Below are 18,789 nucleotides of genomic sequence, written 5' to 3'. Positions count from 1 at the left end.
TCAGAAACTGCTGATCTACTGGGATTTTCACGCACAACCATCTCTAGGGTTTACAGAGAATGGTCCGAAAAAGAAAAAACATCCAGTGAGCGGCATTTCTGTGGGCGGAAATGCCTTGTTGATGCCAGAGGTCAGAGGAGAATGGGCAGACTGGTTCGAGCTGATAGAAAGGCAACAGTGACTCAAATCGCCACCCGTTACAACCAAGGTAGGCAGAAGAGCATCTCTGAATGCACAGTACGTCGAACTTTGAGGCAGATGGGCTACAGCAGCAAAAGACCACTCCTTTCAGCTAAGAACAGGAAACTGAGGCTACAATTTGCACAAGCTCATCGAAATTGGACAGTAGAAGATTGGAAAAACGTTGCCTGGTCTGATGAGTCTTGATTTCTGCTGCGACATTCGGATGGTAAGGTCAGAATTTGGCGTCAACAACATGAAAGCATGGATCCATCCTGCCTTGTATCACCGGTTCAGGCTGGTGGTTGTGGTGTCATGGTGTGGGGAATATTTTCTTGGCACTCTTTGGGCCCCTTGGTACCAATTGAGCATAGTTACAACGCCACAGCCTACCTGAGTATTGTTGCTGACCATGTCCATCCCTTTATGACCACAATGTACCCAACATCTGATGGCTACTTTCAGCAGGATAATGTCATAAAGCTGGAATCATCTCAGACTGGTTTCTTGAACATGACAAAGAGTTCACTGTACTCAAATGGCCTCCACAGTCACCAGATCTCAATCCAATAGAGCATCTTTGGGATGTGGTGGAACGGGAGATTCGCATCATGGATGTGCAGCCGACAAATCTGCGGCAACTGTGTGATGCCATCATGTCAATATGGACCAAAATCTCTGAGGAATGCTTCCAGCACCTTGTTGAATCTATGCCACGAAGAATTGAGGCAGTTCTGAAGGCAAAAGGGGGTCCAACCCGTTACTAGCATGGTGTACCTAATAAAGTGGCCGGTGAGTGTATACTGTGTATATGTGTATATACTCTGTACATGTGCATATACTCTGTACATGTGCATATACTGTGTATATATGTATATACTGTGTATAGATGCATGTACTGTGTATATATTGTATATATTCTGTGTATATATTGTATATACACTCACCGGCCACTTTATTAGTTACACCATGCTAGTAACGGGTTGGACCCCCTTTTGCCTTCAGAACTGCCTCAATTCTTCGTGGCATAGATTCAACAAGGTGCTGGAAGCATTCCTCAGAGATTTTGGTCCATATTGACATGATGGCATCACACAGTTGCCGCAGATTTGTCGGCTGCACATCCATGATGCGAATCTCCCGTTCCACCACATCCCAAATATGCTCTATTGGATTGAGATCTGGTGACTGTGGAGGCCATTTGAGTACAGTGAACTCATTGTCATGTTCAAGAAACGAGTCTGAGATGATTCCAGCTTTATGACATGGCACATTATCCTGCTGAAAGTAGCCATCAGATGTTGGGTACATTGTGGTCATAAAGGGATGGACATGGTCAGCAACAATACTCAGGTAGGCTGTGGCGTTGTAACTATGCTCAATTGGTACCAAGGGGCCCAAAGAGTGCCAAGAAAATATTCCCCACACCATGACACCACAACCACCAGCCTGAACCGGTGATACAAGGCAGGATGGATCCATGCTTTCATGTTGTTGACGCCAAATTCTGACCTTACCATCCGAATGTCGCAGCAGAAATCAAGACTCATCAGACCAGGCAACGTTTTTCCAATCTTCTACTGTCCAATTTCGATGAGCTTGTGCAAATTGTAGCCTCAGTTTCCTGTTCTTAGCTGAAAGGAGTGGTCTTCTGCTGCTGTAGCCCATCTGCCTCAAAGTTCGACGTACTGTGCATTCAGAGATGCTCTTCTGCCTACCTTGGTTGTAACGGGTGGCGATTTGAGTCACTGTTGCCTTTCTATCAGCTCGAACCAGTCTGCCCATTCTCCTCTGACCTCTGGCATCAACAAGGCATTTCCGCCCACAGAAATGCCGCTCACTGGATGTTTTTTCTTTTTCGGACCATTCTCTGTAAACCCTAGAGATGGTTGTGCGTGAAAATCCCAGTAGATCAGCAGTTTCTGAAATACTCAGACCAGCCCTTCTGGCACCAACAACCATGCCACGTTCAAAGGCACTCAAATCACCTTTCTTCCTCATACTGATGCTCGGTTTGAACTGCAGGAGATTGTCTTGACCATGTCTACATGCCTAAATGCACTGAGCTGCCGCCATGTGATTGGCTGATTAGAAATTAAGTGTTAACGAGCAGTTGGACAGGTGTACCTAATAAAGTGGCCGGTGAGTGTATACTGTGTATATATTGTATATATACTGTGTATATGTCTATATATTGTATATATACTGTGTATATGTCTATATACACTGTATATATGTGTATATACACTGTATATACACTCACCGGCCACTATATTAGGTACACCATGCTAGTAATGGGTTGGACCCCCTTTTGCCTTCAGAACTGCCTCAATTCTTCGTGGCATAGATACAACAAGGTGCTGGAAGCTCCTCAGAGATTTTGGTCCATATTGACATGATGGCATCACACAGTTGCCGCAGATTTGTTGGCTGCACATCCATGATGCGAATCTCCCGTTCCACCACATCCCAAAGATGCTCTATTGGATTGAGATCTGGTGACTGTGGAGGCCATTTGTGTCCAGTGACCTCATTGTCATGTTCAAGAAACCAGTCTGAGATGATTCCAGCTTTATGACATGGCGCATTATCCTGCTGAAAGTAGCCATCAGATGTTACAGGGTACATTGTGCTCATAAAGGGATGGACATGGTCAGCAACAATACTCAGGTAGGCTGTGGTGTTGGTACCAAGGGGCCCAAAGAGTGCCAAGAAAATATTCCCCACACCATGACACCACCACCACCAGCCTGAACTGTTGATACAAGGCAGGATGGATCCATGCTTTCATGTTGTTGACGCCAAATTCTGACCCTACCATCCGAATGTCGCAGCAGAAATCGAGACTCATCAGACCAGACACCGTTTTTCCAATCTTCTACTGTCCAATTTCAATGAGCTTGTGCTAATTGTAGCCTCAGTTTCCTGTTCTTAGCTAAAAGGAGTGGCACCCGGTGTGGTCTTCTGCTGCTGTAGCCCATCTGCCTCAAAGTTCGACATACTGTGCATTCAGAGATGCTCTTCTGCCTACCTTGGTTGTAACGGGTGGCGATTTGAGTCACTGTTGCCTTTCTATCAGCTCGAACCAGTCTGCCCATTCTCCTCTGACCTCTGGCATCAACAAGGCATTTCCGCCCACAGAACTGCCGCTCACTGGATGTTTTTTCTTTTTCGGACCATTCTCTGTAAACCCTAGAGATGGTTGTGGGTGAAAATCCCAGTAGATCAGCAGTTTCTGAAATACTCAGACCAGCCCTTCTGGCACCAACAACCATGCCACGTTCAAAGGCATCAAATCACCTTTCTTCCCCATACTGATGCTCGGGAGAACTGCAGGAGATTGTCTTGACCATGTCTACATGCCTAAATGCACTGAGTTGCCGCCATGTGATTGGCTGATTAGAAATTAAGTGTTAACGAGCAGTTGGACAGGTGTACCTAATAAAGTGGCCGGTGAGTGTATGTGTATATACACTGTATATATGTGTATATACACTGTATATATGTGTATATACACTGTATATATACTGTATATATGTGTATATATACTGTATATATGTATATATATACTGTATATATGTATATATATACTGTATATATGTATATATATACTGTGTATATGTATATATATATACTGTGTATATGTATATATATATACTGTGTATATGTATATATATATACTGTGTATATGTATATATATACTGTGTATATGTATGTATGTATATACTGTGTATATGTATGTATATATATACTGTGTATATGTATGTATATATATACTGTGTATATGTATGTATATATATACTGTGTATATGTATGTATATATATACTGTGTATATGTATGTATATATATACTGTGTATATGTATGTATATATATACTGTGTACATGTGTATATATATACTGTGTATAGATGCATGTACTGTGTATATATTGTAAATATATTGTGTATGTGTATATATACTGTGTGTATGTGTATATATTGTATATATACTGTGTATATATGTATATACTGTGTATATGTGTATATATACTTTGTATATATACTGTGAACATGTGTATATACTGTGTATATATTGTATATATACTGTGTATATGTGTATATATTGTATATATACTGTGTATACACACATATATACTGTGTATACACCACACACACACACATATATAATATATATATATAATGTAAATCCTATGTATATGTGTATATATGCATCTACTGTGTAGATGTATATACTGTGAATAAATGCATTGAAGCAAATACTGCATTTTTACATGCATATATTTATATAAGCATATATATGTGCACATTTAAATATATGTGCATATATATATATGATGTGTGTTTTCGTATGTGGTAAGTATGTATGCTGTATATACTGAATGTGTGTGTATTTGCTGTATGTGTGTATATTCTGTATGTATATGCAGCATGTGTGTATATGGTGTTTTTATCCTGCATGTATGTGTATATATGGTCAGTGTATACTGTATGTGTGTGTGTATGTATATATATATGTGTGTGTGTTGTATATGTATTATATGTATATAATGTGTATACTGTATGAGTTTGTATATACTCTGTGTATTAGTGCATAAATGTATATGAGTGCATAAATGTGTGTGTATAAGTGTTTACTTGTATGTATATGGGTGTGAGTATACGAGTGTAGAACTTTATGTGTGTATATAAAGGTGTGTATATATCAGTGTATAAATGTGTGTAATTGTATAAACATGTCTGTATAGGGGTACCTTCCCAAATTTGCTGCCGGATATACTTCCCCCATAAGCTTCTATACGCCGGGGCTTGGTACGGTGAGCACAACGAGTACTCACTGTTTCGAGCAAAAGAGATAGAGCCTGCTCTATCTATGGCTGTAAGAACGACCATGCGGCTCTATTCTCTATGGAGAGGGGAAGGGTGAGCTGCGCTCACCTCTCCTCCTATCCAGCGCGCCCAACGTGTGCCTGCCATATATATATATTTTAAGGGGAAGGGGGGCCCCATGCAGAAATCTGCTATGGGGCCCAGCCTCTCCTAGTTACGCCCCTGCACAACGCTCCTGTGCTCCATGGTTTATACCCCGTGTGTTATCAGCGGGTGCGTGCCACACCCCAATGTCTATTATGAGAGACTGCACAGGCTCATAATAAGGACAAGGATAGGACCTGGCCTATGTTTTTGCAGTCTGGGCAGTCGGCTCCTACATGGGGCCGGGGAATCCACAGCAATGTTTATAATAGATATAATGGGGGATATGTAGCAGTAGGGGCTAGGAGCAGAGCTGTTCTAGTTGCTAATGGCAACCAATCAGAGCTCATCTTTTTTTTTTTTTTTCTCACAGCTGTTTATAAAATAAAATAGGAGCTCTGATTGGTTACCATGGACAACTAGAACAGTTTTTGTCCATATATTTCTGTGTCTTATGTAGATAGCATGATGTTTTATAAACTAATATTTCTGTCCATTAAATGAACCTATAAGACCAGGCAAACGCTTGAACATTCAGCAGCAGACCCAACAACAGAAAAAACTAATTTAAAAAATGGCAAAATTGGATAATTTCACTGCAATTGCCATGTGTCTGTTTATTTTTTAATATTTATTTATATTTATATTTATATTAATTTTTACTTTCTAGTTTTCAACTGTACCTGGGGCATCTATAAGAGCCTAGTTACAGGGAGAGCCCCCTGTGGGTGGAAATGTCCCCTAGGGCAGTGATGGCGAACCTTTGAGAGACCGAGTGCCCAAACTGCAAACCAAAGCCAACGTTTCTATCACGAGGTGCCAACACACAAATTTATCCCAATGGTGCCACAATACCACCTAACAATAAGACAAATAATACTGCCATATGACGCTGCCACTTTTACAACCACATAAATAGCATCATTCTGGTAATAAAGACTATAGAAAGGCCAATGTTACCAATAGTATTGCTATACTATGCTATACAAATATAGCGATGAATATCATATTACTGCCATTCAGTGTGGAATATTACCGCCATATACTGATTATCATTACCCCCATACAGTGACAGTAGTCCTGAGTAGATGCAGGGACTAGGGGACTGTGATAAGTTAGCTTGCTCATGGACCAAATATTGCCATCTTTACCCCCTTTTTGTTTTTGCGTTTCCATTTTTTACTCCCCACCGTGAAAGAGCTCTGTGTAAAAAATTGCACTTCATAGTGATGGTATTTAATATCCAATTCCCTGTACTGGGAAGTGGTAAAAAATTCCAAATGCAGTAAAATTGGTTAAAAAAATGCCTTTGTGACATATTCTTGTGAGCTTGGATTTTACAGTTTCCACTGTGCACCCCAAACGACATGTCTACTTTATTCTGTAGGTCAGTACGATCACAAGGATAATATATTTATATACTGTATATACTGGGGTATAAGACTACTTTTTAACCCCTTAAAATAATGGCTACAGTGGGGGGTCGTCTTATACGCCGGATATACGGGGGCCGCACTGTGTGAGGTGTTTTTTTTCCCCGTCAGCGCGCAGAGAGCCGCTTCCTGGGACCGCCGCGCATGCGCGGCAGTCCGCCTCTCACAGTCATTAGAAGAGGCTTAGTACGCGCTGACGGGGCGGCGCGCTGTATGCTAATGCAGCCGCCCTGTCACAGCGGTCGGCGTCACAGAGCTGGGGGTCACAGGCGGCACTTACAGAAGCATGTCGGATCTTCATTAATATCGCAGCTTACAGTTATGATCACCAGGCACTTGCTCTCTTGTTTGTTTTGCAAAGTTTTAAGCAGACTTTTTTTCATTTGGGAGAGGGGTAGTCTTATACAGTGAGTATATACCAAATTCTATATTTTTAGGGCAGAAGTTGGGGGTCGTCTTATACGCCCAGTCGTCTTATACGCCGGCATATACGGAGGTTTAATAATGTTTGTATACATTTACAAAAATTAAAACCTCATGTACTAAAAAAAAAAAAAAAAGTCATTTTGCCATCTTCTGGTGCGAATTTTTTGGGCGCTTTTTCATACTTTGGTGTACGGAGCTGTGTGTGGTGTAATTTTTTGTGATATGAGATGCGCTTTCAGTGCTACCATTTTGAGGACTGTACAACCATTTGACCACTTTTCATAACATTTTATTACATGTTGCAAAATGGCAAAAAAGTGGCATTTCGGGAGGTGGTTTGTAGGGCAAAGTGGTTGTTGTGGGGTGGATGCACAGGTGGATTTTGGATCACCCATATGACAGCTGTCCATGGCCACGTATACACTTGCCTCTGTCCACAGCGCTCATCACCTGCACGACCCGGCCAGTGATGCAGCATAGCACCCGGTTACATTGTGCATAGGGTGTGTACTGCGACCGCAATTGTTACACCACTGACTACATGTCTGTGTGGAGTCTGAGGTCTATTAAAAGCTTGGCCAATGTGCTACCCCATACCATGTCCAGTTGCCCAGCTAAAGTGACAAGTGATGCACTGTGTCTGTAGAGCTGCTACATAATAATAAAGGTCTTGTGCACAAATGAACCATGTTAATGCCTGGCATACAATAATCTCATATTTGGGAATCTATGCCAAGTAGGAAGACCAGAGGTCCGCTGCTGGGTAGATAGCGGTTCTTTTAAGACTTTGGTATGTATATACACTGGTTTGTAGAAGGGAGATTTAACTAATTTCACAGAAATGCTTTCAGTTGTATTGACACAGATTTATTTAAGATGATGCTTTACAAGATGCTGGAGCCTGTAACAAAGCTTGTTCAACTAACCTGTAAGGGAAAAAAAAAACATTTAAAACAATAAAGTTGTGAGTACAAAAAACACCCACATATTTGGTATCACCGCATTCGTAACAATCTGTACAATAAACCACAAACATTATTGAACCCGCTTGAACACTGCAATAAAAAATCTGTAAAACTTGCTGAAGATGTAAAATTTTTCATATTATTCCTTTACAAAAATGTTCCAAAATGTGATTTAAAAAAGTTGTGTACCAAAATGGTAACACTGAAAAGAACAACTCACATTAAAAATAAGCCCTAAACCTGCTCTGTCAAATGAAAAATACAAAAGTTATGTCTTTGGAAAAATAATGATAACATTTTCACTATATTTGTTGTACTAAGTTTTTTTTCCCTTCAGTAAAATGTCATCATATTGTGTGTGCTGGCAGGCGCGATCTCTGATATCAGCAGCGGCTGACGTCACAGCTTGTGCACCAAAGCATCACAAAGAACTGCCGGTTCCAGACAGAAGAAGAGAAGACCTGCGGGGGAGGGGGTTGCAAAGGTGAGAGTTGACTTTATTTTTTTTTTTAGGAATTAGGCAAATGGGGGCTGGCCGACTACTGATGGCAGGGGGCTGGCTATATACTGAGGGCAGTGGCTGGATGGCTGTATACTAGGGGGGAAGGGGACTGACTAGCTATATACTTGCTGTGACCAATGCATTTCCCACACTAAGCTTATACTCGAGTCAATAGGTTTTCCCAGTTTTTTTGTGGCAAAATTAGGGGCCCAGGTTTTTATTCGTTGTTTGTTTTTAAAAAATATGTTCAATTAGCAAAAAAAATAATTCAAAATTGCCCCTGTTCTAACCCCCGGTAAAGGCTTAACAAACTTCATAAATGTTGTTTTAAAAGTATGATTTTGTGTTTTCTTTAATGAAATGTGAAAAATTGCATCTAAAGTTTTAAGCCTCATAACATCCTACAAAAATGAGTACTCTTAAAATATGATGTCAACATAAAGCAGACATTCTGTAAATGTTAGTTATCAAGTTATTTTGGTGTTATGACTAAAAGAGAAAAGTAGAACATTTCTCCTGCTACTTACTCCTCTTACTTACAATCTTCGGCGCGCAGCTGCTTGTAGCTGCGCGCCCTCGTCCGACGATCCTGCCGTCTGCGCATGCGCAGAACAGCAGGCCCGCGCCTGCGCAGTCACTGCTCCGAAGCCGGAGCTGCACAGGCGTGGGCCTGCTGTTCTGTTCTGCTGTTCTGCGCACCGTCGGACGAGGGTGCGAGGGTTCCTTGTAGCTGCGCGCCGAAGATTGTAAGTAGGAGGAGAAAAGAGGCTACTGGGGCGTGGAGTAGCCGCCTCGTGTAACCTCAGATGCGGCTACTCCACGCCCCAGTAGCCGCATAAAAAAATTTACATATGTGCCGAATTAAAGTTTCCAAAAAAGTGCGAGGACGTGAGGATTAGTCCTTAAAAGAGCTATCCTCACGTCCTATTGATCCACCTACCACCCGATCTACCTTTATAGGTAGATTTGTGGTGGTAGGTTCCCTTTAAATAAACACTATGCAACACCAAAATTTAAGTTCTAACCACTTAAAGTGACACATGTCAGATTTGAAAAAAATGGGCCTTGCCAGGAAGGTGAAAGGTGGCTTTGAGAGCAAGGGGTTAAAGGTTGCATAGACATCGACATTGGTAAAAGGTGCTGCTTAAGCAAAAAGTGATATGTTCATATGTAGAAATAATCTGGCCGCTTTTATAGTGCTTTGTTCTTACCTACTATGCTATGGTATCTTCAGTCTTGAATGGTTTGATGCAGCCTTCATCATCCGGAGATGCCATTGAGTTCTCGTTCTCAGGCCCATGTATGATGGATGGACACCTTGTGGCAGTAACTGCTACAGCAATCGTATTCCCATCTTCAGCAAATGAAGCGATTGATCTTGTCTCGGCAAGATGAGTGGCAGATAGTGTGGCACTCATACTTTCCACCTGGTCCACTGGTTCCTCTACTGAGATATACACGGGATCACGGTGGAAGTTCTGCATTCGATTTCCTGTATTGGTCTGATTTCTAGGAAACGAAGCAGGCATTGTGGCCTGTCCATTTTTACATTCACTGGAGCCAACGAAAATGTATGGAGGAGAAGTTAGAACTCTTTTGGCTTCATCAGACGTCATAGATGTTGTTGGAGAGGTGATCAGCATGGGCTGTACCTTGGATGTACGTTGCATGTATTTCTGTGTTTGGCTTGTTGGTTGTTCTGAATTCACTGATGTCCGCATATCTGCTTGATCACTTTCACCTAAACACGAAATTATGGTTACTTACAGTGAAATTACCATACTGTAGACATAGTGCCCAATACATATATATATAGTAGAAGCAAATTATTCACAGATCTCTACACAAAATATATACACTGGCAACACTTCAGAAAAATCATTACTACATGGGTCTATGTAAGGCTAAATTTACACTGTAACCAACTGTCTGCTACCCTCTTTGGTTATGTCCACCAAATACCATACTTCTGTCTACCATCAGTTCCCATAGACTTCATGGCCGGAAGGTTCACTTTCATCATGCTTCCATTATTGACAACAGAAAAAATAGTGCTGCATGGTATTATTGCAGAAAAAAATGATAGAAAAGAGACCATTAACCATGGTGTGAACTGGGCCTAACATAATGGTACATTTGAATGGAAGTGTCGGTATTTATTTGGCAGCTAATTTGTAACTTTTATACTCGAGTATATATGGTATGTAAGCCGACCTGAGTATAAGCCGAGACCCCTAATTTTACCACCAAAAAGTGGATCCTCATTGCGGCTCCTCTTCGGTCTTCTTTCTGCTCTATTAACCGGCAGAGACGCTTCCTTGCGATCCTTGCTAATCATAGTGTGCGCCGGCCGATCGCAGGGAAGCGTCTCTGCCGGCTAAAAGAGCAGTGAGAAGACAGAAGAGGAGCTGCCAGGAGCCACGGCGATCTTCGGGTGAGCACATTTTTTGTGCTGAAAAACTTGGCTTATACACGAGTATATACAGTAGTTTCATTTTCAAAGGGGACATACTAGAAACCAGATCCTCTGAACTAAGCCTACAATTAGGAGTTGATCATGGAGACATCTGTCAATATAGATATTTAGAAATCTAAAAATATCTTAGGCATGTTTTATGTCAGTAAACATTAGAGAATGGGTTCACATTGTGCATTATGAAGCAAAATCTCAATTTTAATATAGTATTGAATGAGAATATAAGGATTCCCAAACATGGCATGGCCTTCAAGGGATACTGGGATTCCCCCCGTCCAAACCAGGAGTGGAGTTAAAAAAAAAATTGGCACATCTCATTGATTCCACATCTAATTTTGGCTTCAAAAATTCATCAGAACAAAGCCTGAGAGTAGCAAACAAATTATGTCATACATTCCCCTAACATTTCCGAGTTCTACACTCCTATAAAATGTTACTCAGTCACTTGTTGGCTTAAAGGACATCTACCACCAGGATGCCACCAGGATTGCAAAGCAAACACATACTGACATACTGGTGTGTATCCCTTCTTGTAGGATCTGTTCTTCTTTTAGCTTCTTATGCCCTGTTTTTTTTTTTAAAAAAGGCTTTTAAAATTATACAAATGAGCTTGAAGGGCTCCGGGATCCATAGGTGTTAATGAGCCTGGAGCCCCTTGGGCTCATTTCCATGATCTGTAAAGCCTTTTTTTCCCTAAAAACAAGGACATAGGAAGCTATGGATCCTGCCAGAGGGGATGCAGACCAGTATATCGGTGTAATTGGTTTACAATCCTTCATCCTGGTGACAGATGTCCTTCAATGTCCGTTTCCTCTGTATAAAGAGGGACCAGCAAGGACCTGGAGAGTAACAGGATTGGTAGAGCTTTAGATAAATTATAACCTTCACATAAACACTCTGTCCTTTGTTACCTGGACTTCCTATTAAGTTCTCCCGCACTGAACCAGAGCAAACAAGATCTATATCTGAAGCCGATGACTGAGTGGAAGCATCTGAATGTTCTTGCTTGTTGACTGCTTCTGGACTTCTGAGATTTTTGGGACTTTCAGCCTCTCTATAAGTGTATGTTGGTTGCTGAAGAGGTGAAGTCTTTTGACCTAACCACTGCCGGCTGCTCGCAGGACGTGATGAAACAGAAACGGATCTATACTGCATTGGATCCTGTGATCGATGTCTACAGAGTACTGGGGATTGGATATTTTCATGTGAGGTGAGCATTGTGGCTGCTTTATAATATACAGATGGTGTTTCAGAGACGGCTCTAGGACCAGTTTTTTGGGTGGGGACGGCAGTAACTATGTGAACCATAGAACCACCTTTACCAGGGATATAGGCTGGCTCATAGTGATCCTCACTTCCTTGTTTATCCACGGATATGTGAATACGGTAAAGGTTAGTTGATTGTATTCCGCCTGTTCTTTGTTGGTTTTCTGTAGGTCTAGACCTCTTCTTTTGTGGCATCTGAGACTCTCTGTACTCTTGATCTGAATGGATAGCTGAACCTGGAGAAGATGAATGTGCTTGGTCTGCTGGTTGCTGGGATATAAAGGAAACAACTCCGTGTACATCCACCGGGAGGTTTGTAACATTTCTTGTCTTTGAAATGATTCTTACAGGAATAAGATCAGAAACACTAGGAGAAACTGGATACTCTACGGCAGGATCTTGCTCTTCTGTCACATAAACAGCTTGGTCATTTGACATTTTTGGGATTGTTCCATTATTAAATACTTTAGTCTTCAGGGTACTGGTTGGTGACAACTGTTTTTTGGATGATACTTCATCTACACTTTTTCCTGAAGAGACCTCTGCCCCCAAACTTGTCTGCTCCTGCAACTGGCTAACTTTACTCTCTGCTGCAGCTGGACTTGAAGAGCTTTGGTTAGGATCTATGTGACTATGCACACCTCCTGCACCGACTAATGGGTTTGATATATTCCTGTGCAACGTTGAATATTTTAGTGCTCCATCCGGTGAAGCAGACATGGCCTCTGCCATTGCTTTACATGGATCTTGTTCCAATGGACGTTGCTCTTTTTCAGATCTTTCATTGGTTTTTAGATCAGGAGTGTATGGGATTCCTGATTTTGGACTTTCAGCTTGGTCAAATTGTATTTGTGAAGTCTCTGCAATGAAGACAAAAGCGTTATTTGTTTTTGCTTAGGCGTTTAGATAATGCACATGTACCTTAGTTTTGGCTTGGCCTTTATTTCTGTCTTTGTAACATTTTGCGGTGTATGTGCAACTTTTTAATGCATCTAAGACAACCTCTCTTCAAAGACCGCCACGGTCTAGTTTTCTGCAGTGTTCCCTGAATTATCGCTCTATTATAGATGTGGAAGTTTCGACTTTTTGAACAAAAGTTTCAAAAATAGCCCCACAGAAGTCGCAAACAGCTCTAAGCTATCTCATAAACCTAGCAAGAGCAGGTATAGATTTGTGGCAAATTTTTGTTTTTTTTGGGTCAATTTTGTTCAAAAAGTTGCAAAGACATAAACTGGGATGTTTTGCCCTTCTGACCAACAGAAGAAAAAAAAGCCAGGATTAAGATACATGTGCCCTATATAGTTGTCTGCATGTACTATTAGGCCTCTTTCACAGTTCAGAGTACAAGGAGTTAAAAAGTTTTAAAAAGTTTACCTGTGTTTTTCATCAGTTTTTAATCCAAATCATTAGTGTTTTGCAGTTTTCACTGTCTTTTTTAAATTTAAAATGTGCTTGAAAAAGACCACAGACATGAGTCAATCTTTGGTTGCCATGGACAACAGTTTTACCTCAGACACTTCTCCCCAATGGGTCAGGGTGTAATGTGACAAACACACCTCACACACACCACACACAGACACACACACCTCACAGGTGAAAGGGGCTTGTAGATCTCCCTTCACAGCCAAAGACTGTAGACATAGTAACACAGCGTGTGCCCCTTGCATTACATATACCAGCGCTAGAATATTGTGGGTCCTCGTGGCATGCTTATGCAGTGCTTTTATAGGCAGCATAAAGTATAATCATAGCTGCATAACAGAAGAGGAATACATAATAATATTCTGTATATGAGAGAAGGAGACATTCAGTGCTGTCTGGTTACAGCTTAGCCCCATCAGCCACAATACAAGTTACAGAGGTATAAAGTGGCTGTAGCACGTGTCTGGGCTATAGAGAGGACGGCTGAGCACAAATACCGGACAACGTCTCATATATAAAGCTGACTGTATGTACGGCAGTAAAGGAATCTGCACCGGCGCGTTTACAATAACCAAATTTTGCACCGTCTCTCTCTGTCACTCAGGGAACGTAATAGACTCATTTTTGAGATGAAATGTTCACCCCACGCTTTAAAAAATCTACTTATTACCCACCATACACAGCAGCCATTGTCTGCTGCTGTTGTGGCAGTTGGAAGCTGAGCCGTGATTGGTTGCTTTTTTTTGCGACAGGTCATTAATATGAGCTCTGAGCTGTGATTGGTTATTATAGGCAATGAGTATAAGACGCTTATGTGTGAGGTAAGATGGATAGGGATACAGACATAATGGGAGATCTATCAGAAATGTCTGAGGTAAAACTGTTCCAGTTGCCCATGGAAACCAATCAGAGATCAGCTATAAACGGCTGTTGGAAAATGAAAGCTGAGCTCTGATTGGTTGCCACGGGCAGCTAGAACTGTTCTGCTCTCAGACACTTCTGATAAATCTCCCCAAAGACAAAGGGGGATATTTATCATACACTGGCACTCAACAGCCCGACGCTGCATATTCGCAGCGCAATCCCTTCAGTGTGCCATGCTGCGTGTAATCTGGCATAGAAATGAACGCAGCGAAAAATTGCTGGAAGTAGCAAGTGCTACTGCTACTGGTGTGAAGGTGGTGGGCAAATAATCGCAAGTGCTAGCAATAAGCTAGCATTTGGGAATATTTCACTGGCGCTAATAAATATGCCCCAAAGACTGACTATTTCGGTCAGAGACCGAGACAGTCGAAAAGGGGATAGAGTCAGTCAGAGACAGAGACAGTTTGAGACAATCAGAGACCGACAGAGAAAACTGGAGTCTGAGAAAGTCATAGACTAAAAGAGTGGTAGATGGAGACAGTCAGAGGAAACCAGAGTGAGAGACCACTAGAAACAGACAGGATAGTCAGAGACGATCAGACGCCGACAGTCAGAGAGAGATAGATACATATAAAATATTTTTTAATATATTAAATAATATTAAATAATAATATTAAAAAAGTAGATTAAAATATAAATACCAGTTTAGAATGTTTGTAACTGCATGACAAGCCCAATACTTTCATTACATTCCTTCTTTCCTAAGTGTTCGCTTGGGCATCATGACCAGTCTGTGGCCACATAGCTCCAATACATTGGGGGTCATTTACTAAGGGCCTGAATCGCTATTTGTCATCGCGTTTCCTGAAAATTACCGTTTTGCGCCAAATTACCCCGGGTTTTTGGCGCACGCGATCGGATTGTGGCGCATCAGCGCCGGCATGCATGCGACGGAAATCGGGGGGCATTTTCCAACAGATTCGGAAAAAAACGGCGCTCGACATGCGCTTACCTGCACCAAGCAACAGATGGTGAACTCAAGCGGACTACCTTAGTGAATCGCCGGAAGACCCGAATCCTCGACGGAGAACGCACCGCTGGATCGCGACAGGACCAGGTAAGTAAATCTGCCCCATTGTGTACTTAGTTTGTAGCCAGTAAATACTAGGAGCACTCCCACTATCTGGTCCTGGTCATAGTGACCTATGTCATCAAATTTTACTCATGCTTCTTCTTTTTTTTTACGATTACCCATTTTTGAGACTGCAGCGGTTTTAATATTACCGCAGATTAATCTACTTCTTGCATACAAATAATATTGTGCAGTGCTGTGACTTCTAATATGAGTGTGAATAACTAAATACATTTTTCTCTCTACAAAGGGAAACTACCTTGTCTGTGCTGAAATTCTTGTACAAGGTTCTTAAAGTCCATGGAAGGGTTTTCTGTAAATAAAACACAAATTCTTTGTAGTTGTAAAACAAACCATGTGTATAAATAGACAGATCTTCATTTATATAATGATATTGTATTCCATAGGGCTTTACAAATCATATGTAGTGTCAAAGTGAGTGAAGTATAAGAGGAAAATTGATATGGTTCATATGCAGTATCGTTATAAAGTATCTTCCCCCTTTCAAATATAATTTGTAGCCATGAATTGGTAAATCAATGTAACCATATTTCTCATTTGAAAGAGTAAAATGACACTCCCCATTTCTCTTTTCAACTACAGGCACAAAGCTGGTATATCTGGTTTGATCACTTGTATTTGGCTTAGGCATAGAATTAATGGCTGAAACTACATGTACAGGGGAGGTGGGAAGGGGAGTTGGTGGGTGATCAATGTAATTGATTGATAATTTTCCATGATTTCCGTAAAGGACATTTACCACCAGGTGAAGTATTGTAAACCAAACACACTGACGTACTGGTGTGTGCCCCCGCTGGCAGAACCTGTTTTCTTTAAGCTTCTTATGCCCTTGCTTTTAAGAAAAAGAGGCTTTAAAAAAATTATACAAATTAACCTGATGACCTCCAGTCTCCATTAACATATACGGAGCCTGGAGCCCCTCAGGCTCATCTGCATAATTGTAAAAGCTAGGACATAAGAAGATAAAAGAAGCGCAGCTCCTGCCAGAGGGGGCACACATCAGTATGTCGGTGTGTTTGGTGTACAATCCTTGATCTTGGTGGTAGATCCTTTAAAACTACAAGCAGCTAACACAATAATGCTGCAGTCGTTACACAGATGGCACAAACCAGATAAAGCCTGGACTTACCCTGTCTGTACTGTAGTAGCTGCGCAAAGTAGAACATGGCAAAGTGGGTGATGTCAGCGGGTTGGGCTCTCACCACAGCACGGCTTAGGCCCTCCAGTAGTGTTTTTAAGCCATATGGTACTAGCAGTCTCGGTTGTGTTGACATTTTGTAACTTCACAACTGCTAAAAAAAGGTTAAAAGTTAAAGAAATAAGAACTTAATAAATGTGAACTTGGTGAAGTAGTTCTTACCAACATTAGATATAGTGGATCAACGTATGTTAGAATTTATCATACACAGGCATTCATGTGCCAACGTATGATAAAGGCCACATATACCCACGACCCACAGCAGATACATCAAGAGTATCCATCAGGCAGCTGCGCCATTGGGCAAAACTACATAAAGGTGGGCTAATTTGGCAAGAATTGTCCCACTCTGCCGCGCCCAGACAAATACCTCCTACACAATTTCTTTGCCAGAAGCTGGCCCTCAGGCTACACAAGGTCACAGATAATGGCCCACTAGGTGCCTCACTAATGTGCGGAGTGCACCAGATTAATGAAGACTGTGCACCAATATGCAATAATCTGGCGCCCCCTGCACTGCTCGCTGAGTGTGCACCAACTTTTTTGTGGTGCAACTTTAATATAGGGCTTGCAACTCAATTCTGTCAAGTTGCAGTAATAAATGTGGCTCAGGGTCCGGATCAGCACCAGAACGCCTCTTTAGGTACAGAATTTTGTGGCACAGGAGACAAACAGGAGCAAACACTTCATAAGTACAGATATCCAAAAAAATGCAACGAGGCAGCACTCCAGTAAGTATAAAGGTGATCTTTATTCTCCCATGGCAAAATAAGGTGCAACATTTCAGCTCATCCATAGAGCCATTATCATGCATGATAATGGCTCTATGGATGAGCTGAAACGTTGGATTTTTTTTGGATATCTGACTTTACAAACCGGTGGATCGGGTTTGTTGGAGGCGTGCACCCAGGTTTTCCACATAGAACAATTAGGCCCTATCCACGGCATAGGGCATAACTTGCTGATCATTTGGGGTCCCCGCAGATCAATAAACGAGGGGTCCGAATCTGTGTCAGATTAATGAAGCAGACGGCCACACATGACCATGCTGCTCCATTAATGTCTATGGAGCTGACAGAGATCAGTGAGCGCGGCGCTCAACAATTTCCGTCAGCTGCGTAGAGATTAATGGAGCAGAACGGTTATGCACGGCCGCCTGCTTCATTAATCTGAGTGACAAGGGGACTGATCAACACTGAGACCCCCACGGATCAGTAAGTTAGGCCCCATGCCATGGATAGGGCCTAACTTTTCTTCAGTGGGAAAACCCCTTTGAGGAGGCCAGTAGCAGGATACAGGTTTTTTTTTTTGTCTGAAGGAAAATCTATGGACAGGGATTCTTTACGGTAAGAGCAGTGTGACAATTCTCTCCAAATACGACACATAAACGCTATTCACCTATTGTGGTAATTACATGTTTCAACACTTGTGCAACAGCAGCAGCCATTACTGCAAAATAGAAGTCTTACATTGTAGTGATCTGATTTGTTGCTAATAAAAAGTGCACCGCCTGCTTCTTCAGCGATCTGTCTCAGGATGACACTGAAGATGGCCCTTCCCTCTTCCAGAACTAGAACAGCTGCTGTGTCGTCACTTTGCTTCATTACGTCAGTTTGAGTGATACCGACGCAAAACTTTGCCAAGCTCCAGCCTCAGTAGTTACCTAGCATTAACACTAGATGGCACTGTTATCCCAAGATAATCTCGTGTTGTGCAGCTGAACTGTTTATATGTAAATGAACACCAGAGGGCGCTGTCAGTAATTACAGAAACGTAACCTGCTGTGCGGCAATTTGAGCAGATACACTGCAGGATTCCCCTTGTTCCAGACTCGGGGGTGGCAGGGACCTCATATCTGGGAAGAGGGGCTTCTGATGCATCTGCTTCTGTCTGCACAAACATTAAGGAGGTCATTTATCATTAGGCTGGACAT

At 41.8% G+C, this 18,789-nt stretch overlaps 1 protein-coding gene across 3 annotated transcripts; it reads right to left on the bottom strand.

Moving 5' to 3' along the window:
* Nucleotides 1-7,861: 7,861 nt before the first annotated feature.
* Nucleotides 7,862-18,466, bottom strand: LOC140132809 (uncharacterized). Of its 3 annotated transcripts, none has more exons than XM_072152052.1 (6): nucleotides 18,326-18,466; nucleotides 16,788-16,947; nucleotides 15,897-15,950; nucleotides 11,865-13,079; nucleotides 9,689-10,218; nucleotides 7,862-7,936 (listed from the first exon to the last, which is right to left on the bottom strand). In XM_072152052.1, exons 2-5 carry the CDS (start codon nucleotides 16,930-16,932, stop codon nucleotides 9,692-9,694), a joined length of 1,941 nt encoding a protein of 646 aa, XP_072008153.1. In that variant the 5' UTR covers nucleotides 16,933-16,947; nucleotides 18,326-18,466; the 3' UTR covers nucleotides 7,862-7,936; nucleotides 9,689-9,691. The 3 variants fall into 3 exon arrangements, with proteins under 3 accessions (XP_072008153.1, XP_072008154.1, XP_072008155.1); XM_072152053.1 differs by having other exon boundaries at nucleotides 16,788-16,950; nucleotides 18,326-18,461; XM_072152054.1 differs by lacking the exons at nucleotides 15,897-15,950; nucleotides 16,788-16,947; nucleotides 18,326-18,466 and adding an exon at nucleotides 14,316-14,417.
* Nucleotides 18,467-18,789: the final 323 nt, after the last annotated feature.

The sequence above is a fragment of the Engystomops pustulosus genome, chromosome 5 (genome assembly GCF_040894005.1).
Source record: "Engystomops pustulosus chromosome 5, aEngPut4.maternal, whole genome shotgun sequence".
NCBI classification, from domain to species: domain Eukaryota; kingdom Metazoa; phylum Chordata; class Amphibia; order Anura; family Leptodactylidae; genus Engystomops; species Engystomops pustulosus.
This window is presented reverse-complemented; position numbering and strand designations above follow the sequence as displayed.